At 56.3% G+C, this 23,088-nt stretch overlaps 10 protein-coding genes across 10 annotated transcripts; 3 read left to right on the forward strand and 7 right to left on the reverse strand.

Moving 5' to 3' along the window:
• Positions 1–220: 220 nt before the first annotated feature.
• SPRG_13643 (hypothetical protein) lies at positions 221–559 on the forward strand (the record flags this gene model as incomplete). Its single annotated transcript, XM_012353096.1, has 1 exon — positions 221–559. One exon carries the CDS (start codon positions 221–223, stop codon positions 557–559), a length of 339 nt encoding a protein of 112 aa, XP_012208486.1.
• Positions 560–2,164: 1,605 nt separating this feature from the next.
• Positions 2,165–4,771, forward strand: SPRG_13644 (hypothetical protein; the record flags this gene model as incomplete). The annotated part of the gene is made up of 3 exons (XM_012353097.1): positions 2,165–2,861; positions 4,052–4,686; positions 4,739–4,771. The coding sequence occupies 3 exons, from the start codon at positions 2,165–2,167 to the stop codon at positions 4,769–4,771; spliced, it is 1,365 nt and encodes a 454-aa protein (XP_012208487.1).
• Positions 4,772–5,821: 1,050 nt separating this feature from the next.
• SPRG_13645 (hypothetical protein) lies at positions 5,822–6,759 on the reverse strand (the record flags this gene model as incomplete). Its single annotated transcript, XM_012353098.1, has 2 exons — positions 5,822–6,688; positions 6,751–6,759. 2 exons carry the CDS (start codon positions 6,757–6,759, stop codon positions 5,822–5,824), a joined length of 876 nt encoding a protein of 291 aa, XP_012208488.1.
• Positions 6,760–7,998: 1,239 nt separating this feature from the next.
• SPRG_13646 (hypothetical protein) lies at positions 7,999–8,935 on the reverse strand (the record flags this gene model as incomplete). Its single annotated transcript, XM_012353099.1, has 1 exon — positions 7,999–8,935. One exon carries the CDS (start codon positions 8,933–8,935, stop codon positions 8,063–8,065), a length of 873 nt encoding a protein of 290 aa, XP_012208489.1. The 3' UTR covers positions 7,999–8,062.
• Positions 8,936–10,784: 1,849 nt separating this feature from the next.
• On the reverse strand, positions 10,785–11,126 carry SPRG_13647 (hypothetical protein; the record flags this gene model as incomplete). The annotated part of the gene is made up of 1 exon (XM_012353100.1): positions 10,785–11,126. The coding sequence occupies one exon, from the start codon at positions 11,124–11,126 to the stop codon at positions 10,785–10,787; it is 342 nt and encodes a 113-aa protein (XP_012208490.1).
• Positions 11,127–12,633: 1,507 nt separating this feature from the next.
• On the reverse strand, positions 12,634–13,506 carry SPRG_13648 (hypothetical protein; the record flags this gene model as incomplete). Its single annotated transcript, XM_012353101.1, has 1 exon — positions 12,634–13,506. The coding sequence occupies one exon, from the start codon at positions 13,504–13,506 to the stop codon at positions 12,634–12,636; it is 873 nt and encodes a 290-aa protein (XP_012208491.1).
• Positions 13,507–14,067: 561 nt separating this feature from the next.
• On the reverse strand, positions 14,068–15,730 carry SPRG_13649 (hypothetical protein; the record flags this gene model as incomplete). Its single annotated transcript, XM_012353102.1, has 3 exons — positions 14,998–15,730; positions 14,788–14,944; positions 14,068–14,088 (listed from the first exon to the last, which is right to left on the reverse strand). The coding sequence occupies exons 1-3, from the start codon at positions 15,723–15,725 to the stop codon at positions 14,068–14,070; spliced, it is 906 nt and encodes a 301-aa protein (XP_012208492.1). The 5' UTR covers positions 15,726–15,730.
• Positions 15,731–17,009: 1,279 nt separating this feature from the next.
• Positions 17,010–19,020, forward strand: SPRG_21323 (hypothetical protein; the record flags this gene model as incomplete). Its single annotated transcript, XM_012353106.1, has 9 exons — positions 17,010–17,282; positions 17,340–17,429; positions 17,485–17,620; positions 17,677–17,861; positions 17,926–18,072; positions 18,124–18,338; positions 18,403–18,589; positions 18,634–18,735; positions 18,785–19,020. 9 exons carry the CDS (start codon positions 17,010–17,012, stop codon positions 19,007–19,009), a joined length of 1,560 nt encoding a protein of 519 aa, XP_012208496.1. The 3' UTR covers positions 19,010–19,020.
• Positions 19,021–19,332: 312 nt separating this feature from the next.
• On the reverse strand, positions 19,333–20,121 carry SPRG_13652 (hypothetical protein; the record flags this gene model as incomplete). The annotated part of the gene is made up of 1 exon (XM_012353103.1): positions 19,333–20,121. One exon carries the CDS (start codon positions 20,119–20,121, stop codon positions 19,402–19,404), a length of 720 nt encoding a protein of 239 aa, XP_012208493.1. The 3' UTR covers positions 19,333–19,401.
• Positions 20,122–21,789: 1,668 nt separating this feature from the next.
• Positions 21,790–23,088, reverse strand: SPRG_13653 (hypothetical protein). Its single transcript, XM_012353104.1, has one exon. It carries the CDS (start codon positions 22,795–22,797, stop codon positions 21,898–21,900), a length of 900 nt encoding a protein of 299 aa, XP_012208494.1. The 5' UTR covers positions 22,798–23,088; the 3' UTR covers positions 21,790–21,897.

Consider the following 23,088-nt stretch of genomic DNA (forward strand, 5'->3'; position numbering starts at 1 on the left):
GTCGGCCGCCTGCACCACCCAGGTCGGCGTGCCCGCGGGGTCGACCCAGTACAAGACGTTGCTTGCCGACACCTCTACGTACTATGGGGCGTGTCAGTCGCCGTGCAGCGCCGACTTGACGAGCTACTCGACCACGCTCCCTCGCTGCGATGAATACAGCGCCAATGCGTCGATGCTCGCACTGGTCAGTGAGCTGTGCACTAGCATGAAAACGCCGACGATGAGCGGCGCTGCCTGCACGAGCAGCGATATGAAGCTGCTCGCCGGTCTCTTGAGTTCGCCTCCGTGGACCAACTGCTCGAGCATCACATCTGCGGCGATGGTCAAGAGTCTCTACCTCGAACAAAAAGGCACCAAAACTGCGTGCGAGATCCCGACGTGCGCCGCCAACTTGATCGCTGTCCAGGCCCAGATGCCCAACTGCTTGATTGCAAACTCGAATAACTCGATCAAGGCGTTCCAGGCAGTGCTGGGGTGCGTGCTTCCCACAAACGCAGCATCCACGACCCTCCTCTCGGGTCTCACCATGGTGGTGGCGGTTCTTCTCGTCGGCGCCTAGATTAGATCTCATAAACGACTTGAATACTGGATGCATGTGTACGAATCTTTGTTCCTTTGCAAGGGTACACACCGTCCATCGCGGTCACGCGGGAAGACTGAGACAGCTGCCAACGGTGGACGCTCGATGTGGTAGAAAATCAACCGTCGACTATTTTGGACGCGCCGTTGGATGTCTCTTGAAAACATCTGGATGTAGGTATGTATGTCGATCTAAGTGATCTGCAGTGTAGATCACTCAAATCGACATACCAGATTGTCAAGGTGTTGACGACCTTGGCGCCTATGAATGACAGAGGACGACACTGAAGACGCTCGATGACCTCGACGCCGACGACGAATTCCACGTACTGTAGCGTACCACGAGATCTGGCGCAGGACCTAAACTGTCATCGCCTTCTTCGTCGTATGTGCTATGGAACTTTTAGAGCCATGTGCTAAGCACATGGTCCAAGCCGGATTCTTCAAGTTGGCGTGATGGACAGATCATCATTCTGACCTGATCGTAGAATGAGCCCAGCGAATGATGCTTGCCAGTCGCAACTCTGCAGCCACTTGCCGAGGTTTCTAGAGCGGCAAACAAGACTAGTGCGCAGCGGACGCGGAATTTATGGCCTTGGTAAAACACACAAGGCAGATGTTACATGAGCCAATCAGTGCTGGCGTAACCATCTGCTCGAGCTACAACACAACCACATGGGAGTGCTTTGTGGGAGTGTTGGTATTGCATATTACATGCAGTCCATAGTTCAAGGGAACTAGTGTACAATATAGTCTAGGAGACTAAGACAACTAACAAGGAGTGTTATGTTGGCCAATATTGTGGCAATACTGGAAGAGGTTTGAGGAAACCACTCCATGAGGTTGACATGATGTCGGACAGGATGTCAGGCATGAGGTCAGCCGTGAAGCGCATCATTAAGGATGTGCAGCTATCACAAAGACATGTGATGTGGGTGAAAGCACCCGCATCCAAGGCTGGATATATTAGTGTCCAAGTGGATACTATAGTCGGGCTCATAGGATGAATCCGACAGACCTACAATATGTGCCGGGCGCATATTGCAGCGATCACATAAGCGTGATCGACCCATCACGTAAGCGTGAGCTTGGCGGCTTCGGCCCGGATCCAAGCAACGGGTGGCTTAGAAGAAGCCACCAAACCAGGGCGGTGAAAGATACGTGTGAACACCGAAGCCACCAGCACTCCACTCACTTTGCATTACACCCCTCACTACGGAGTGCGGACGGTGGCTTCTACACACCTGGAGCCCTTTCTGTACATTGCATTTTGCTTCTGGGTTGGTCTACACCAACAACCTGAAAACAACCTCCTTTCAGTATGGTTTTAGTAGAACACCAAGGTCGGCAACAGCCTCGCCGTGGACAAGAAGTCGCAAGGACGTGCAAAGAGTGTTCTTTGGGGGTCAAGATTGGCTCGTGCCTTCATTTTCCAATCCAAGCGATACCGGTAGGCCGCGCATCACCCGTGACCATTCATAACTCCTTTTTGTCATTTTGACCAATTGACGTAATCTATATTCTTCTGTGGACCAGAGGTGTTCTCACCAAACGGCCATGGATTCATATAGAACAGCGACGTACAATGAACTACTACCGACACGTATTACGAGCAACCGCACCATGCGCCATCTGCCTTGAAGAACGACCGACCAAACATGCCCGGCACTGCCGTCAGTGCGATACCAACTGCTGCGAAGACTGCTTCCGCGATTACGTGACGCACAAGATTCAAGACGGCGACGTCGCGCCACACCAACTCGTGTGCCCCGGCCATTGCCGGCAACCGATTCCACGGCTCGTGCTTCTCGTCGTCGTCTCGACGAGTCTCTTTGAAACGTACGACCGACTCGCTCTTGCCTACAAGCAGCGCCAGACCGGGTACTGGTTTTGCCCGCGGCCCGAGTGCGGCCACGTGCTCCCTGCACGAACCGCGCACAATAAAAACAGTCGGCGCCTCGACTGCGAAAGCTGCCAGCAGTCGTCGTGCCTCGACTGCGGCGGCGTGTACCATGAGCGGCCAGATTGCGACGTCGAGTTTCGGGCGTGGTGCGACGCCCACGACGTGCAGCGCTGCCCCTTGTGCACGATGGTGCTTGAAAAGATCGACGGCTGTCACCGCGTCGAGTGCGCGTACTGCTACAATGAGTTTTGCTGGTACTGCGGCATCCAGATGGACGACCATCAACTCGCGCTCTGCTGGCCTCGAATGTGCATGCGCTCCGAGCATTGGCTCTATGGCCCAATCGCACCGGTTCGGTTCGTGACCAAACTTGTGTTTGGTACATTTGCCGCTGGCGTCGGTTTTTTCGCCGGAGCTTTTGTCTTTAGTATTGCCGTCGTCGTCGAGCCAATTTTTGACGCCTACCACCGTGCGCGCTATTTCTCTCGCCCGAGTGCCCCAACAACGTCGGAGCAGCGCGCTGCGAATGCTGCTCCTGCGGAACGGCAACGTTGATAATGGCAAGGAAATGTTGTTGTTGAATTGGGTCCTCTATTACAATAGATGAAACTGTGCTAAATAGAATTGTCGGACTTTCTTCGTTGTGTGTACTCGGTTGAGAAACTTGATTTAGGCAGGCGGAGGCAGGAGCGCGATCCGCGGACGAGGTGGCCGCGGGAGAAGGCAAGGAAATGTCGTCGATGGCACCCGCGGTCTCCACAGCGCTCCACAAGACGATGTAAATGCGGAGAGGATGGTTGGATAGAAACGCTGACAGTGCTGGTAATGTATACGGCGTCTTTGGTGAAGACGTCGACTTCTCTCGTAGCTGTTGCTTTTCCAACGACACTGGATACTTTATAACGGAAGACGAGGTTGCATTTAACCCAAGCTAGAACCGGTGTTCCTCAAGTCAAACCCAACTAAGCGCTTACGAACGTGGTGGCAACAGCCGTGTTGGTGTCCACCATGTCGGTGGCAAGCGATGCATGGCGGTAAATCAACAAGTACGCCGCCATTTCACCTTACTTATACCACTCGAGCTTCGCAAGCGTCAACAAGAAGACGACCGGACAGCTCTCAACGACCCTACTTGGCACAATGTACCAGCCGTAGACCGACTACTAGGACTGTATAAATGAATGTCAACTGGAATAAAATCAATTTATACAGGAGTGCCGCGCCGACAACTCAGCAGTGTCGTATGGCTGTCAATTCAGTTGCATATCAAGTGTGAATGATGGTCGTCCATCACTCTGGTGCGGCAAAAAGGGTTCTTTTGTCTCAGTGTCCATTCCGCCACCAAGGCCCCACATCCACTCTCGACTTCGTCATCAAACCGATGGTTCCTCCTCCGTGTCGCCGTCCTATTCGTGTACATCGTCTATTTTCCATCGCTATCCTTGTGCTTACGCAAGCATTCCTCCTAGACAACGTACCCTCCTGATGACTCAGAAAACGAAGTCGACGGTGAAATTGACCATCTTCTCACTCTGCCCGTGGTTGCTATGTGTGTCATCTGCCTCGAAGACCGATCCGCCGAGCGCGCCCACCGCTGCCGACGCTGTGATACCAACTGCTGCAGCAACTGCTTTGGCTCCTACTTGACGCACAAGATCGCCGATGGCGACGTCGCGCCGCACCAGCTCGTGTGCCCCGGTTCATGCCGGCAAACGATTCCACGGGCCGTCCTCGCCCAGTTTGTGTCACCGAGCTGTCTCCAAACGTACATTCGGTTCCTCACTGCGTACGAGCTCCGTCAACGCGGTCATCGATACTGCCCGCGACCACAGTGCGGCCAGCCACTGCCAACGTCAACCTCCCACAAGACGAAAACCAAGCGCCGCGTCGACTGCCCGAGTTGCCAGCAGTCGTCGTGTCGCGACTGCGGCGGCGACTACCACCGGTGGTCACGCTGTGATCACGCGTACCGGGTGTGGTGCGAGACGCACGGCGCGCAACGCTGCCCATGCTGCTCGACGACGATTGAAAAGGACGGTGGTTGCAGCCACATCAAGTGCACATATTGTCACTACGATTTCTGCTGGCGCTGCCGCGTCAAGTGGGCCGACCACAACCACACGCTGTGTCTGCCGGTCGCATGCGTGCGCTCGACGCACTGGGCCTTTGGTCCGATCGCGCCTGTTCGATTCGTGACCAAGACGGTTGCGGGTGTCATTGGTGTCGGCGTTGCCGTCGCAGCAGGCGCCGTTGTAGCTGCCGTCGCGGTTGTTGTGGTGCCACCGATAGTGGTCTACGAGGGTGTCCAAACTTTCTGTCGTGGCGACTCGACCGACGCTGTCACCGAGGAACTGCATCGGCACCCGCACCCGAGACGTACCGGCGATGCCATACCATTTGATATGCGCCATGGAGCCGTGCCTGACGTGAGCGACGGCATAATCGAGTGTCTCCTTGAACCTGAATCATCGCCACTCAGTCAAGTCAGCGCATCTACAAGCAGCATGCACGAGCGAGACGCGCAAGGTGCTTCCGATGAAGTTGCTAACAGCGTTGATGAACGCGAGTGAAATATAATCTATCTATCTATCTATCTATCTATCTATCTATCTATCTATCTATCTATCTATCTATCTATCTATCTATCTATCTATCTATCTATCTATCTATCTATCTATCTATCTAGTACACTTATTACTAGTACAGTATATCGTCGCTTAATGCACCGAAAGCTATGGTACTCTAGTGTGCAATTTTCTTGCAACCTGCAATTGTTTGTTCTATCGTCTGCGCCGTAGTTTCCTCAGCTTGTCATCCAGATGATACCTTGGAACTTCGTCAAGTAACGTGCGACTCGAATTCTGCTAGCGATTTAGAAGCGGCATGGCGGGCTACGGGCGCCAAGTCTAGATACAACATAACTATCGAGCCTTCTGTCTACGCATCGGGTCTCTCTGGACGACAAAAATATGCAGCTTTCTCGCTGCGCTTGCAAGTGCTGCGTAATGCCATGCCCATGATATTATTGTGCAGGCTGGATATTTCAAGTGTCGAAGCAACTCTGCCTTGCACCAACACCCACAATGAGGCACCAGGGCAATTGCGTCGCGAGGATGGTTTGAATGGGCTCAGTCGGTGTACTTGTGTTTCTCAAAGGAGCGTTAAACGACACGGGATTCCCTCTGGCGCTTCTACTGGTAGTATCCCCACGACAGGTCAAAAAGATACTGACGCTGGCATCTGCAAAAGAGAAAGCGTTGGCAGAACTGTTTGCTCGAGACGGGATCTCGGATCGACTACATTTCTAACATTAGAATATAAAGAGAGACGGAACGCTTTTCATGTTCCAAAGATCGGGATGCCGTGGCCATAACAGATCTGGCAGCCGGCGTAAAGGATAGCGAGAGGTGGCGCCGCGACGGCGATCACAACAATGGTGGCGCCCGCAGTCACGACACCGGCGACTGTCTTGGTCACAAAGCGGACGGGCGCCACTGGACCAAAGTACCGGTGCTCGGAGCGTGCAATCGCGCGCAGCGAGCACAGCGCGGTGTTATGGTCGTCCAGGTCCACGCGACACCGCCAGCAAAACTCAAAGCGACAATACGCGCACTCCATGCTGCTACAGCCGTCGACCTTTTCAATCATGGTCGAGCACCATGGGCAGCGTTGCGCGCCGTTCTTCTCGCACCACACCGTGTACGCGTGGTCACAGCGCGACCACCGGTGGTAGTCGCCGCCGCAGTCGCGACACGACGACTGGAGGCAACTCGGGCAGTCGATGCGGCGCTTGGGCTTGGTCTTGTGGGAGGTTGACGTCGGCAGCAGCTGGCCGCACTGCGGCCGCGGGCAGTACCGATGACCGCGCTGACGGAGCTCGTACGCTTCGAGAAAGCGAACGTACTTTTGGAGATGGCTCGCTGACACGACTCGTGCGAGAACGTGGCGCGGCACTGGTTGCCGGCAATCGCCTGGACACACGAGTTGGTGCGGCGCGATGTCGCCGTTCTCAATCTTGTTTGTCAAGTACAAATGGAAGCAGTCGTAGCAGAAATGGGCGTCGCAGTGCGGGCATTGGTAAGCACGCTCGAGAGGTCGGTCGTGGAGGCAAATTTTGCATGGGGCTGTCAGCGGCTCGCCGAGTTGCGCAACACCGTGATCGATGTCATGGTTCTCCGAAGCTAGTAGGCACGACGCCGAGGTTGTCTAGATCGATGCGAGTGAGCATTCTCAATCTTCAAATAGCCAACAAGAAGTCCTTGGTGTACCTGCATCATGGTGGGATCGCAAGGAGAGATCATTGCGTGGAGAGATTCGTAGCGCGGCGTTCGGCTCGTGTTTGAAAGTGAGAGGCAGGATGCAGCTGGGCAGGATGCGTCCACAATCGGAAGTGACATGTGCAATGGAACCGCCAATCTGATTGGCAACTTGATTTACAACAACAAATCTGGGTAACGGTATAAAATTGCTCGACACCAACAGGTGGTGCCGTCGAATGAAGGCGCGAAAAATGCGCACTGGCTATTGAATCGTGCACGTAAGCTCGTTCAAGTGTGGCGACTCGAGTTGTAGTCGATGTGGACGTGCGCACGTGTGTGTACTACTGAAGTTGGGACGTTGAACCCCACTGTTAGCGCCTTTTGTGACGCATCTCGCGGTACTGTAGTACGATCATGACAACTCATCGTGTACATGCTGCTCTCGCATGGTACTGCATGAGTTGTCTGCGACGGCACGATGCGACATTGCCGGTATAGTTCCAAGTGAATCTCGGCAAGAGCCAATCAGGAGGCAGAAAAAGAGATCTTCCCGTCTCGTGCAAGCTTGCGAGTTGTCAACCTTCTCGCAGAGGTACGACGTGTCGACCGTAAAAGACTTGCCATTGAGCACCGTATTTTCAACGATTCGGATCGATAGACTTCATCAAAGTAAAAGATAGAGAAGCAGAGAGATCTTTCAAGCTCGCTTCTTCATACGTGATAATTCAACCCTTGCGGGTTGAATCAGCTATCAAGATACGGCACTGGCCCTCCTGTGCTTTCGCCCCGCGGGCGCGGTCGCCCTGCCTCCACCAAGTCCCGTCGCCTCCCGGCCCTGGCCCGAAAGGGCTCACTTCAACTTCGATACAGCCGGGTTTCCACCCACGCCGGCTACGACGCAGCGCTGCATCGGCGCCTACACATCGACTTTGTAACATGGATGGTGTTGTCTGTCATGATATCCAATCGACATCCAATCGACCACTCTCAATCCAGACGGTACGCTTCTGCGCAAGAGCAGAAAGCGGAGGGTTCGAGTCCAGTCGGTGGCGCTCCATGTGTGTTCTTTCTCGTTGGCACCCCCATAACGATGCTATTATGCACTCGTCCCTGCCCTTCTCTGCGTGGCATGTCCCACGACGACCTGAACAACGAGCGCATCCTAGATGGTCGAAATGCCTCGATACCAGCTCTTTACAAAGCCGAGCTCAGCGGTATCGCTCCATCATGCGTTGCAAGCTTACTCGGCGCGAGGAAGGTGTTAATACAACAGAATGCTTTTTAGGATACAAGGGTACACACTCGTCACACGTAGTTCCGACTAGTGGTGACGAAGGGCGCGAACGCCATAGTACACGGCAAGCGGCGGCAACGCGGCGGCGGCGACACCCACGGCAACGGCGCCCGCAACGACGGCGACGCCGGCGCCGACGGTGCCAACGACCGCCTTGGTCACCAACCGGACCGGCGCGATCGGGCCAAACAGCTTGTGTTTCGAGCGGAGGTACGCGAGCGGCCAACACAGCGCCGTGTTGTGGTCGTCCCACTTGGAATGACAGCGCCAGCAAAACTGGTAGTAGCAGTGCGTGCACGTCATGTGGTTGCAGCCGCCATGCTTCTCGATCGTGGCCGAGCACAGTGGGCAGCGCTGCGCCGCGTGCGCGTGGCACCACGACTGGTACGCGCGGTCGCACTGCGGCCACCGGTGATACGCGCCGCCGCAGTCGCGGCACGACGCATGGCGGCAGCGGTTGCATTCGACGCGGCGCTTGGTCTTCTTCTGGCGCGCCTTCGGCGACGGAAGCAGCTGGCCGCACTGGGGTCGTGGGCAGAAGCGATGGCCGCGCTGCCGGTGCTCGTACGCTTCGAGGAAGAGCACGTACTTTTGGACGAGGCTCGCCGACACGACCTGCGCGAGCGCGATGCGCGAGATCGGCCGTCGGCATGGCCCGGGGCACACGAGCTGGTGCGGCGCGACCTGGCCATTGACAATCTTGTGCGTCACGTACAGGCGGTAGCAGCCGCCGCAAAAGAGAGCGTCGCAGTCGTCGCACCGGCGCACACGCACGTCGTCGGCGGCGTCGTTGGCACGCGTGGCCCGGGGCACCTCGAGGCAGATCAAGCACGTGGCGTCGAGATGCGCCATGGCATTGTAGCGCGCGACGACGCCCGCTTCGTCGTCCGAGATCCACATGACCGACTGGGTATTGCGATCTTTGCTGCGCCAAATGGCAAGATTTGTCGGTTATAAAGCCCAGACCACGGTACGGCATGGCCTGTCGTTCGAGGCTTGACGCTCTGTCCAGAGAGAAGACGGAGAAGCAAGAAGAAGCAGGGCCGCAGAGCAGCGTGGCTCCACACGCATGGCGGTGCCTTTGCATTGGCAGAGATATTTTCGATCACGAGAAGCCGCCTCTTGTGATATACAACGCGCGACTCAAAGAGACGCTAGATGTTACCGTACTCGGCGCCACTGAGAGAGCTTTGCGACGAGGACTGTCAAATGAAAAGCCCATGTTAGCATGTTTGTGACGGTTCTGGAGTGCCAATTGAGTAGTGAACAATATTGTATGGCGAATCGACTGGTCTCATTTTTTTGGAAAATAATGTTGAATCTGAATGTTCCGTGCAACCGGCCGGTGTCAGGGTAGCCAAGCAGCGACCGGCTTTCGCATTCGATCACCTTAGCAAGCGCTAATTGATCGATTTCTGGCGATGAATCAAAAATGCTGAAAACTTCCAAGCCCATTTTCTCGAATCGCTATCACGCGTGGGCGTTTAATTGGACCGTCGCCATATTCTGCTTTCAAACGAAGCTTCCTTGTGCCTGCTTTGCATACATGGCAAAAACCGCAGCACGAGTCGCATGTGGTTGCGAGCAAGCGCACGACTGTCATGGACCACGATTTTCAAGCAATATGATTGATTCCTTGATTTTTCTATGCGATCTGCTCGCAGCGGTGAGACCACTTGGCTTCGACATGAGCAGAAAGAAATTCACCAGGTGAAAATTCCAAAAGTATCAAGTCGGCAAAAATGTCGGTAACAAGCGCCATAGTACGGTCTCCGGATGAAGGCTCGGAAAGAACGGCAAGGCGGCCCGCCAATTCGGGAGTGCTCGCAAGACGACAGTGAATCGCTACTAGGACCTCTACGTCTATACCTGCAGCTCCTATAGCGTTGATGCCGCAACGTGGCATCAGATGAAAGCGAGGACCGGAAGAGTATTCTTCCCATCCCCGTTTGTTCGTCCGAGCATCTTGAACTACGAACAGCAATAGTTTTTTGCTCCAAGTCGTGTCGTACTTCAAGGAGAGGTTTTCTAGTTCAAGGAAGAACGTCACGCACTTGGGGTGACGTCGGTGGGATCCACCTGCGTGCTCGGCGCCGACGCGCCGTCGTGTCGGTTAAAAGAACATGCCTACGGTACAAAACCCACCCAATGCCAGCCTTCGAATCCGGATACCCACCAGAGTTGTCAAGAGCTCGGAAGTACAATGTGATCTGACACTGAGGTTCTCGACCTTGCCTTGTCGCCCGTGGAGCACTAGACGAGGCGTCACCGACGTAGGTCTTTGGCTTGCTCGACTTCCATTCGATGTCTGGTGCTGTGGTCGGCGCTTGACGCGTCGTGTTCGAGGCGCGTTGTCGTGATGGGCGGGCAAGCAAAGTATCCGTGCGTCTGATGCTTCGAAGGCCACTTGGTTCAACAAGTAGCTCGTATATCATTCATTCGCTGTTTATGTGAGCCACCGAACGCGGCAGGAATATCTCCGTGAGCCTTTCTCCGTGAGACGGAAGAAGCGAAGCCGCGAGGTCGGCGCGGCCTCGGTGGCACCTCTCTGTCTCGGCCCGTCTGCATGATACAGTGCAATGTCGGCGTTGCAAGTGCAAACTCAAAACGAAGGGTTGAAAAAGCGAAAGCAAAATGGTGTCTGATTAAATATGAAGCGGGGCGTACTAGTTTGTTGGAATCGGCGCGAGTCGATGGTCCATCGGCTCTTCTATCGATCGATGATATGGTGTGTACGAGCGTGCTTTGCTTAGCAGCTCGTGCGACTCAGGTCGACGTATGGGCGCGATCGGGCGGTCGTGTCCGACGAGGTTGAGTGCCGCCGCGCTCGCATCTTGCGCATCGTCTCGAGGTGGTGGCGGAATGTGTCGAGGGCTTCGGTGGCGCGTTCGGGCTCGGCCGCAAAGTCGACCTCCTTGAGGTCTTGGAGAAGGTGGTGCATGGCCTCGTCGACAATGGTGTTGCGTCGTCGGCCGTCGCTGGAGCCGCTGCTGCTGCTGCGCGACGAGCTTGTCGAAGACGAGCTTCCAATCGTGACCGCATGCGGCGCCTTGATGCGGACTTGGTGGGCAGCGATCGTTGTGACGGGCATCGTTGGTTGGAGGGAGGGGCGGGTGGTTGGTGCGGGCGAGTCGCAAATCAAAAGTGGCGTGGTGCCCATACTGCGTATAATGTGTTCAGTCGAGTGACAACGGTCTCGTTGCACGGGCAAATGAAGTCTGGTGCAAGGCCCGCAATTTCTCGGTCTCAAAAACACGGGATTTGGCCAAAGACACGGTGCCCATCGGTGCGACATGTGCGATTGAACCTGCTGCGTCAGCGATCGCTGATTGGGTCGCGTTATGATGGGCGAGCAACGGATTGGCCGTTACCGAGCGCTCGGAGCCGTCCGTTTTTATTCCACCTGCGCTAAACCGTATGATTGGACAAAAGGATCGCACAGAGCCACGGCCAGCATCGGTGCCCAGCTGCACCCGCGTCCTGTATCAGCCGTCGAGCACCCATGCGACTTGCGCTGGACTACATGGTACCTTGTGTGTGCCGTGAGGGATCGGTATCTCGCCTTCATACCATCTTGCACATATTTGGCGGCCAGTGACACACCACATATTTGGCGGCCAGTGACACACCAAATGTCATGTACTGGCCAGTGAACGACGCGGCGTGGGACAAGCGATGCAGTAACTCGCGACGATCCATCGACGCCGCCATCCTAGTCCTTCGACGAGATGGCGACATGGGCGCCGCATCGACAGGGCGGGCGTGTCGAACGGGCGCTGAACGGTGGCGAAGGGCGGTCGATGCATACGAAGGGCCGCGATGAACGTTACGACGAGGATCATCAGACCACGAGTGAGTGCCGTCGCGTCAACGGAACCTGGATGTCGAAGTCCAGGGCCTTCGTAGACCGACGCTTCGTCGCTTGTTCTTAGCTACAGCTACTTACTACTGGTATCGAATGCAAAATGGTACATGAAACAAAGAGGTGGCGTGCGACAGCAACACTGACGTGTCGTGTTTACTGCCAGCACAAACCGTGAGCGTACATGGCCCAGACGCTCGACGATTCCATGCGACGCTGCCACAATGATCCTAACACGACGCTTGGCCGCTCGTCGAAGCGCCGTAGACAGACCAAGTGCCGCCTCGGCGTTGTCTGGCGACACACCCAAGGCAAGTAGCTTCAAGGAAGACGCGTTACGAGCTCTCTTGTCAGAACGCGCTTCAAGTATATTGCAGTAGTACTCACAACGACCCGCCCGGATTGCAGACCAGGCAAGCACAACCTGGACCCAAACGAACCTGGGCGATCTCGGCCACGGTCTGTCACGCGATGACGTGGCGCCACCTGCACCCAGATTGGCAATCTGTAACGGTTTTCCGAAGTTCCGCGACCGCTGCGACTACGGCTTGCGGCCAGGCAACGGGCAGGTGTAGCCAGACACGGCACACTCGCTGCCAAGGCACGCAGGGTCATCCTCTTCCGGTGTGCCGCCGAACGACGCCGCACTGCGCATTTCCTACGCGACAAACCTCCACCTCGTTTGGTGTTAACGACAAGCGACACAGCGTCTATTAGATAAAGAACGATACGGTGACTATTCGTCGTCGTCGAGGCCGAGAAAGGCAGCGACGAGCTCGCGGATGCAGTCGACATACATGGTCCAGACGCCTTTGGACTCGCGGTGGCCTCTGCACGCGCGCACGAGCTGGTAGCCGGCAACGCAGGGCAGCCCGAGCCCGACGACGGCGAGCAAGACGACGACTTCAAGGACGACGACGCCCGTCACCACAACGCCGTGGGCCACGGTGCCAAGCACGGAGCGCTGGCCGTGCTTGGACCACGGGCGACCAGACGCCCAATCAAACTCGTAGTGGCATTGGCTGCAGGAGACGTGGTTGCAGCCGCCGTTCTTCTCGATCGTGAAGCGGCAGTTGGGGCACTGCTGGGACTTGGTGGCCTTGACCCACTTTTTGTAGAGCTTGTCGTTGCACGTGGCGCGGGGCAAGCGGTGGTAGTCGTCGCCGCATCGGAGGCACGACCGCTTGTGGCACACAGTGCAGTCGACACGCCGTTTGAAGAAGAGGCTGTCCTTGGCGTTAACTGGAATCGGGGCGCCGCAGTCGGTGCGCGGGCAGAAGAGACCACCGCGCGCCCGGTGCTCCGAGCTCGCAAAAAACGTTTGAAACTTGCGGAGAGTCTCGGGCGGCACGTGAAACGCGAGGTCGTTCATCGTGACTGCGACGCCGCAGGCTTCGCCGGGACACACGAGGTGCGACGGCAGCACGAGGCCATCGTTGATTTTCGTCACCAAGTACGTTTGGTAGCATTGCATGCAGAACGCGCTCGAGCATTCGCGGCACTGGACAAAGCCCTCGACGTTGTCGTAGCGGCTCGTCTCGGCGCAGATAACGCACTCGAGGAGCGCGGTAGAGGAAAAGGCCGACGCGGACGACAGCGGACTCGACATGTTGGTGTTGATGGAGGAGTGGTGGGACCTGCGAGGCAAGGTAAGTGTTGAAGTGATCTTGCAGCATACGCGCTGCGCCGAGCAAAGACAATCATTAACTGCGTGCACTTGGATTCAGCATCCCCTCGTCGATTCGTTAGCTCGTGTTTTTACAAAATGTGTGAAAATTTCAACGAATTGTACGGTACGAGCGTCAATTTTGCGACAGTGGAGAGCGCGCAAGGCAACGGCACCTTGGCAGTAGCGAGGCAAACGCGCGCGTGGAGTCGCAACATGGGATTTGCCGCTGTGATGGAACGAGACCGATCGGGACGACGTCGCTAGTCCGCTCATGAACGCATTGCGGCGGTGACAGATGTTTGACGCGGACAGGCCGAGGTTCATTGAAGCCGAGGACGCAGGGACATGCAATGGCCAAGACGTCGACACGACACCGCGATAAGCATGCTCCTGTAGTGGTGCAATATGCGTGGTGGCAGCGCAGGGCGTTGGTTCGTCGACGCATAGGTCATCTTCAAAAATTCAAAAAATATCACGTTTTGTCCGCAATTCTAGAGCATCTTACATTTGGACGCTCAAATCCTAGAGACGAAAACAGGTTTACGCCCTTGCGAAACTCGCACGTGAAATAGCAGCGCGTTCCTACTCTTATGGTGAATCGTGCAGACACAAGTACGCTTTGACACATTTGTCGCCTCCGAGATGGCGAACGTTGATACATTTATTGTCTCCTTGCCCGACATGGGCTTCGCCGAGGCATCGTCCGGCGGTCCGACCGGCCAGGACCTTAGCGAACTGGCGCGTGCCGCCGGTCACGTATAGTAGAGCAGACAACAAAATCGCGCATCGTTTCAAGTTTTGCATTGGATACATTTCGTTGGCGAGGTTGTGCCACAACTACAGCAGCGAACAGGGGCTCGTTTGAAGGCCGAGTTGTCGCCATCGTGTCTTCCACTCTGATCACGTCCATGATCGATCACGGCAGCCAGAGTCGCTCCTTGCGCGATTGCCACGTCGAAGAGCTTGACGAGTAGCCCCATCTCGTGTGGCTGCCCGCGTGTAGCAGCACAACACGTGTATATCGATGGTATTTTGTCGACCACGCTCCGAGTGGTCGAGTTCGGAACCATCTACATTGCGTACATGAAGACGTAGCACTTGAGCACCAACGATGGACGATTGATAAAGTAAAGTAGTACTAGTAGGTAACGTTATTAGAGACAGCGACTTAGACGAGGTAGCCGATCGCGGCCATGATGGCCGAGCCAATGTAAAACACACGTAAATGGACGTGCGGCGCGGCGTCGACTTGGCATGAAAGTCGGCGTTGATCGTATATTGGTACGTCACGAGCTCGACGAGGCCCGTGTAGACAAGGATGCCGCCGGCGATCGCCTCCAAGACACCGCACACCCACAGGGCAGTGGTCGAGGTCGGGCTGTACGCGTCACTGATGAGAATCCCAATCACAATGCCGATAGGCGTCGTCACCGAAAAAGAAAGGCCGTGCGAAGCGCTGCTTTGAAGCCCGAGAACGCCGAGACGGACGACGTGCCAACCGCGACGCCTTCAAAGAACTGATGGCAGCAGAGCGCGATCCATAGAGTTAGGAACGTGTCGCCGTCGGCCACGCCGAGTTCGAGGCCAATGAGCACCGAGTGAATCGCAACACCGACTTCAAAGATGACGGCCGTGATCTTTTGTCGCAAGACGGCGTGGGCCACTGTTGTCGACACGGGTAGGCGCGTCATGCGGCGCACCTCGAGTGGCGACTCGGCGTCGTCGTAGTGATCGTCCTTGGCCAGCATCGCGGGCGGATCGTCGTAGAGCGTCATCTCGGACGGCGACGGCCGCGACATGGCAATGACGAGCTCGGTCTCGAGCAGCTGCATGATATAGATCGTCGCAAGCACGATGACCATGGCAAGGCCCTTGTACGGCAAATCGAGGCATGGACTGTCGAGGTTCCGCATCGCGGGCGGGATGATGTGGATGAACGCGGTCGAGACGACGACGCCAAAGCCGAGTGCATTGAAGCACTCCATGATCTTGCGGCTGTTGCGGAGGCAGGCGAGGTACGACGAGAGCACGGGTAGCATGCTCCCGGCCAGCGAGCACAAGAAGATGACAGGCACGGACGCGATTTCTTCGGCGAGGTCGGCGACGATGCTGTCGCGGGGCCCGCCGCAGGTAAAATTGACGGTCACGGTCGTCGCCATGTTGCAAGTTGCAGAGTGTGGCCACGGAGGCGCGCTACGCCGGGCGTGAGGCCAGTCGCGCGGTGGCCCGATCCGGACAGGCGTCCAATTGGCCGACCTCTCGAATACGGCCGCGGGCCCGGACTCAGCATGGATTTGACCATTTTTCAATTTTGACCATACTATACGTCATACAAAAACAGCCATTATCTGGTTGCTGGCGAAGTGAAAAACGGCGACGGTCCGAGTGCGGTCGTATCGAGCGCTACGCAACTATGTACGGCATCAATCGATACCGAGAGACATGGAGGCGGCCCGATGCGAGCGAGGGCTTCCTCGGAGCGTGCTACGCCGGCGTAGAGACCTCGGTCACAAACGCTTGCGGCCATTTCATTTCTGAAGTACGAAGTCTGGATTCAGGCTTCGAACTTCGACCAGGCGGTGCTGGAAGGTTTGGCGCGATTCCGAGCATGCCGACCGACCGATCTCGGAGCCTGCGCGTCCAATCTCGCCGGCCTCTTCTTCTTCTCAGAAGCGCAGGATCAGATGCACCGCGTTATGTCGACGTCTTTGCCGTTGAGCGATGCAATTCTCGACCGAGATGGCCCTTTCAACGTCGGGATGCGAGCGCTGTCCGTGCTACTAGTATTAAGTACGCCCGCTTGCGAACGAAGGGCCTCGTCGAGTAACGTTAACCGAACGTGACGGCGCACCCGTGTACGCATGCACTGCAGAATAAGTTCTGCCGGCACGGGCGTGATTCGTATTGGTGTGAGAATGCACAAACGACGACGATTCATTTTGATGTCATCAGGCACGTCGCCACCGTGGCACACAACCGTTCGCCGCGTAGGACATGCGTTCTAGTAGGTGGCTTGGTCGCATTGTCATGCGAAGCGTCACCTGCGACGAGGCCACAAGTCCGAACCAACACCGACAACAGCGGAAGGTGCACGGACACACGCTCCAGGCGGCTAATACCACGACGAGCAAATGCGATGCGAGACAGCTTGTGTCGTCTCTCTGCCACCACGCCACCTTGGAGCCACCTTGAGTCTCGTCGTCGGAGGCGGCTGCGAGAATGGCCGTACTGGCCTCCATGGACCGATTTTGTAGGTCCCCGACGTCGTTGAAACCGACTTTTTTAATGGGTCCCCCTATCTTGAAGTCGATTCATTTTAATACATCCCTTTACACTCGATTGTTGTATATCCTAAAAAGTGTTTTAATAAAAAGCTTTTTGTCCACCCCCCGGCTGAGTGATAGGCATCACGAGTGGCAGCTGATCGCGACGAACACAACACGATGCAGCACGCTTTTAGCGCGATCGCGCTCCTCGCCTCGACGGCCATGGGCGACTCGCTGCGCCAGGTCGCGGTCGTTTCGCGCCATGGCGTGCGTGGCCCGTATGGCCCCGACGGCCTCCCGCCGACGCTCGCCAACATGCAGCGCTACTCCAAGAACGCCTTCCCGTTCCTCGTCTCGGCCAAGGACTGGGGCACGTCGCAGAACGCGTCCGAGCTCGTCTCGCCCAAGCTCACAGCACATGGCCGCAACGCGATTCAGAAGATGGGCGAGGTGCGATGGATGCGATTGGTTCCAGCGATGCGATGCTCACGGCAGGCGTGTGCATAGTACTTTGGGGCCCACTTGTACCCGTCGCTGGCGCAGCCGTCGACGTGCCACGCCACGTTTGCCTACGCCGACGACAACGAGCGCGACATTGTATGGGCTCATCTTTCGCGACCTTGCGACACCTCATGCTGTGGCGTATTCATAGGACACGGCGCAGGCGTTCCTCGATGGATTCCTTCCATCGGCGTGCGCCGCGGTCAAGCCCGACACGAATGGATCCCGCCTCCTCTTCGAACAAGGCCAAGACCCGACCGCCGCGTGTCCTGCCACGTCACAGACGCGTACGCTCTTGTGTGTTGTATCAAGTTGATATTACGGAGACGATGGCCTCCCATAGTGTACAAGGGGATTGTTGGCAATGCGACCGCAGACAATATTGTGCGCCACTTGGTGCCCGAGATCCAAGCACTCAACGACATTGTCGACTGCTGCCAGCCCGACGTGTGCGCGGTGGCGTCGGCACGGTCGCTCTTGGCCGGCCCGCCGACGACCTGCACGCTCTTCACTGTGCCGTCGACCTGGGTATGGACAATGTGTCCACAATCCGGACGCCAACAAAGTCTCCTATTGACAATATGGTTCTTAGAGCGGCAAGTTTTACGAGCCGTGGTCCGACGCGTTCTCGGAGGCGCAGTACCTCTCCGAGTGGTTTCTGCTGCAGAGTCTCAACAACATGCCGCTGCCGCCCAACAAGACGCTCGACGAGATGGTCGCCTTGGGCCAAGTGCACAACGTACATAACTATACTGATGTGGACATATTGTCTTATGTTCAATGGACGTAGGCGCACATGCAGCTCGTGACCAACCAATTCAACGCCGAGAACTTTGGCAGCACGCTCCTCGTGCACTTGGTGGCGGGCATGGAAGAAGCCATCACGCGCGTCGCCGTGCCGATCGCGCCAGGTCCTGGCCCGCACCTGCTCCACGATGTCGCGTCGAATTTTTTGTTTTACGCCGGCCACGACATCAACTTGCTCTACCTCAAGAACCTCCTCCGGTATTTCCCTCGTGGATGATGTTGTTCATTTGAGCGTCTGGAACTAGACCCCAATATGGTATAGGATGGAGTGGGCGACCAATGACTGGAACTTGAACCAACCCAACCCCGGTAGTATGCTCTTGTTTGAAGTCCACGCCGACGCCAACAAGTCGGCGAGTACGTCCCAAGAGGATTTCTTCGTGCAAGCCTACTTTGTCGCGGCCTCACCGCAGCAGATCCGAGGCGCCGAGACGCTCTCGCCAACCAACGTACGACGACCTCGTCGTGCTTATTGACTACGATACATGTCTAGCCGCCGAACCGCGTGCCCGTGAGCATCCCGCAGTGCTCGAAAGACGTCGTTTTGGCCAACGGCGAACTCCAAGTGCAGTGCCGCTTCCAGGACTTCAAGGCTGTACGTCAACCCTCCTCGATGGACGCGTGCCATGGATGCATGCCTCTAGACGGTCGGAAAGGCCATTCGCCACGCGTGTGTGAGCCCGAGCCTCCAAAGCTACGCGTCGACGCTGTGGCACGAAGAAGCCGCGTCGATGCGATTTGCGTGGTCCATGGAAACCGTCGCCTTGGTGCTCCTCTCCCTGATCTTGCTGATCGTGACGGTTCGCTACATCCGCCTCGCGCGCGCCCATGCCTCGGCCGAGTATGGCAAGTACGCGCCACTTGTCTAGGCCATCACGCCAGTGCTGCAAGGAGGTTGTTGTTGGAAGCAACCCTAACCTCGACTACTGTACGTACTTCCACGAGCCATGTGTGTGTCGAACGTGGTGGGTGTGCTCGCGTGAGGATCGTTAAGGTCGCGTGGGGCCGTGGTACATTCGTGGTTCGTATGTGTTCCTACAGGGTGTGAGCGGACCATGCTGTCGGCGTCGTACTGGTCTTGCACGCATGTGGGAGCTGTCACATATTTTTGTGTACTGAGGGTAGTGAAATAGTTCACAGAGTTCGCAAGAGGAGCGCAATCAACACCACGTTGCATCGTCCGTTTTCGTTTCTATCGATTGATGTAGTTCTTATGATGTGTAGTAGTATATCCTAACGACTAGTAGTTGGTGATTCATGTTTATGCGTGGAGACCCGTGATCTTGTCGGTCATGTGTCTGCACATGGGGCACGTGTTGTGCGTGTACAACCACTCGTTGACGCAGTCGCGGTGGAAGCAGTGGCCGCACGGGAGCTGCACGACCTTGCCGAGCTCATCGAACTCGTCGCGCAGGTACTCGTAGGTGCAAATGGCACATGTATCCAGCATCTGCTCGTTCGTCGCTTGCTGGAAGCGAATGTCGCGGAGGCTCACGGGCACGTCAAGGAAGGTGTCGAGGAGCGTCATGAGCGCGCCATGGGCGGCACTCCGTGCCGCGACCGGGTACAGATAGCACACGGACCGGCAGTCAAGCGCGAGCCAGAGGTACTTTTTCAGAATGTGGCTGCGCTTGCGCATCGTGGAGGCGCCGTACTTGTCGAGCACGAGCTTGGTCGGCAGCGACCCACGCAGCAGCGTGGTGGCGAGGCGGCGGATCGCGACGTCGTCGTTGCCACATGCCAGCAAAAAGGCTTCGATCGTATCGCGGAAGGCATAGAACGACGAGCAGCGCTTCTCGACGACCCAGCTGCGCTGCGTGATCGGGCACGTGACCTGGATCGAGTACTTGGTGAAGGCGAACGACCGGCGAATCTCGATCGCCGTCTCGCACGTCGCCTCGTCGTACGCACGTTGATCGCGTGGAAAGGCCGATAGGGATGATGAGGATGGAAGCAAGGGGGATGGGCGGTCGGCGAGCATCGTAGCGGGCTGGTGAGAGGCAGCGGAGAGGGCGAGGATGGCTGGTGCTGAGGCGGCTAGGGGCGAAGCTGCAGGTTGGGAACTGCAAGCATCAAGCCCGATCGGTCCAGAATTCGTGTCTTTCCATCTGATTTGCATCGAGACATTCGATTGCATATGTTTGACTTGAATTGTTTATGAGCTTTGTCACACATACAACATCTACGTTATAAATGCATATATCTTTCCAAATATGGTAGCTCACCAAGAGATGTTGACGGAGGTCGTGTCGTGCCACGACAGTGCTAACATTATTTACGTTTGTTGATGCGATTGGCCAATGCTGAAAAATGTGAAATCGTGTCATAACAGTATATCGGTACACCTAGGATTGTGGGCAAGATCGTGGGACAAGCGCAATGGAACTGCAAGGTCCACTGCAATTTGAAAATGACACGCAAGTCCCATGTCCAACACGTGCGAAGCGTCATCTCTGAGAAGCTTCGTCGGTGCTGCGGGCGACATGGACGTGGTGCGTGATCGGAGATGGTAGCTTTGTACCAAATGAGTCTGACGTATTACGTGCTGCACCACGATGCTCCCAAGGTTCGTTGTCGTCAACAACACACAAAGTTCAAGCAACGCGTGTTGACGACAGGTCCGCTTTGCGTGAACACAAACCTTGCTGTCCTTGCACTTGGATTATGCTAGGACCTCGGGATGTAAGCAGAAAGGTGGTGCGAATCGACGGTGTTGGTCCTGGTGCACTTGTGTGTTTTTGTCGTTTCAAAGTAAATTCGTGTCGCGCGCAATGGTGATGACTCGTCTTGACATGCGCGGCGCTGGTGACGTCATGGTTCTCAGCGTCCGAGCGTAGTGTCCATTCATCTCGTTTTGAGACTTGACTTTAGGAAAGTTGGGGCGAATCAATCGTATCGTGTGACTGCGTTGCATGACCCTGAGCCCGTCGTCGGCACCGAAACGAAGAAACGACCTTTTGTAGTTTCGGTGGCGACGACGGGCGTATGACATTCACGTCAGACGCCTGACTGCAGCACACGACCTCTGCGACGTAGTCCGGTATCGTCGTTTGTTGTTGAAGTGAGTCTATTTAGATATAATTTACACTGAACTGGATATGGTGGTGGACTATCGATTCCAAGGTGCTACGATGAGCCGGCCGCCGAGAGGCATAGCCGAGCGGGAGACGTGGCGTGTAAACCGGTATCGTCGTTTGGATATGTTAATAAATATATCAACGTGTTCCGCGTTATCTTTCTTATAAAGCTATCGCATACGTAGTGCTGCGCCTGAATGCGTGGGCGTTGGCACCAGCTCGTGGTCGTTGGGCGTGAGTTGCGTCATATGGAGAGATCCATCCCGTGGTGGACCCACAACCTTTGGATAGCAGCGTTCATTCCAGGTAAATACTACCAAACCGCCTCTGCTCAAATTCAACTCTTGGTCCCGATACTCTTCATGAGCGCCTGACAATGCGACGACCACTACAGTACTAGTAGAGCAACGAGATGGAGTTGGGGGTAAGCACGCAATGGACTGACGGGTGTTGACACTGGTTAAGATTTGCTATTTGTTGCAATTGCTATTTCATTCTCAGGATGGCTCTTGACACCATACTCTTGTGTCCGACCTGCTGACACGCTTGCTCGACCACTGGAACGTACAACACGATATTTCAAACGTAAGCGCATACCATCTGCGTCCATTCACTTGTGTTTTATTTTGTATCACGACATCACTTTGTACTCTACAATTGGCAACCTTGCCACACCCGGTTTAATGCTGGACGCTCGTCCGGCCTTCCTCGAGCACCTTGACTTCTTCGACCACATACGAGTCTTCGTTGGCCGACTCGAGCGCCTTCTCCCAGCCGTCCTTGCGGAACTCGCCCTCGAGCTTGGCCATGACGACCGACGCGAGGCAGTTGCCAAAGACGTTGGTGAACGTACGGGCCATGTCCATGAGCCAATCGGCGCCAAGGAGGAGCGCGACGGGCCAGCTCGGGATGTTAAACTGGTCGACGGTCGAGGCGAGGACAATGATACTCGCCGAGCGGACACCGGCAACGCCTTTCGACGAGATCATGAGCATGAGGACCATCGTGATTTGCTCGCCGACGCCTTTCTCAATGCCAGCGGCTTGCGCGCAAAAGACTGCCGCGAGCGAGAGGTACAAGGTCGAGCCGTCGAGGTTGAACGAGTAGCCAAAGGGCACGACAAAGGCCGAAATGTGGGGCGAGACACCAAACTGGAGGAGGCACTCAAACACCTTGGGCAACGCGGCTTCGGACGTCGCGGTCGTATACGCAATCACGAGCGGCTCGCGCATCGCGGCCATGAACTCGAGCGGGTTGATCTTGAAGACAAAGAAGATCGGGCCGAAGATGACAATGATAAACACCACGAGCGTGCCGTACAAGGTCGCGACAAGCGCGCCGAGGGCCGCGAGCGCACCGACACCGTTGGCACCGATCGCGTTGGCGACCGCAAAGCACACACCGAGCGGCGCGGTCCAGATGACAATGTCGACAAACTTGAGCATCATCTCCATGACGGCGGTCGCAAGCTCGAGGAGCACTTGCTTGTGGTGGCCGTGGGTCTGCGCGGTGGCGACACCGACGAGGATCGAGGCCACGAGCACTTGGAGGAGCTCCGAGCTGCCCGAGCCGCCCATCATCTCACCCCACGTCTTGGGCGTCAAGTAGTTGATCCAATGGGCGAATGTAAAGGTGGACGACGCCGACCCCGTGTAGTTGCCCTTCTTGGTGATGCCCGTCTTGCCGGGCTGGACCCAGTTGACGGCGAGGAGGCCCACAATGAGCGCCAGCGTCGTGACGATTTCAAAGTAGATGAACGACTTGAGCGAGAGGCGGCCGAGCTGCTTGAGGTCGTTGTTGCCAGCGATACCGACAATGAGCGATGAGAAGACGAGCGGGAAGACGATGAACTGGATCGGACGCAGGAAGAT

The sequence above is a fragment of the Saprolegnia parasitica genome (assembly GCF_000151545.1).
Source record: "Saprolegnia parasitica CBS 223.65 unplaced genomic scaffold supercont2.114, whole genome shotgun sequence".
NCBI classification, from domain to species: Eukaryota; Oomycota; class Saprolegniomycetes; order Saprolegniales; family Saprolegniaceae; genus Saprolegnia; species Saprolegnia parasitica.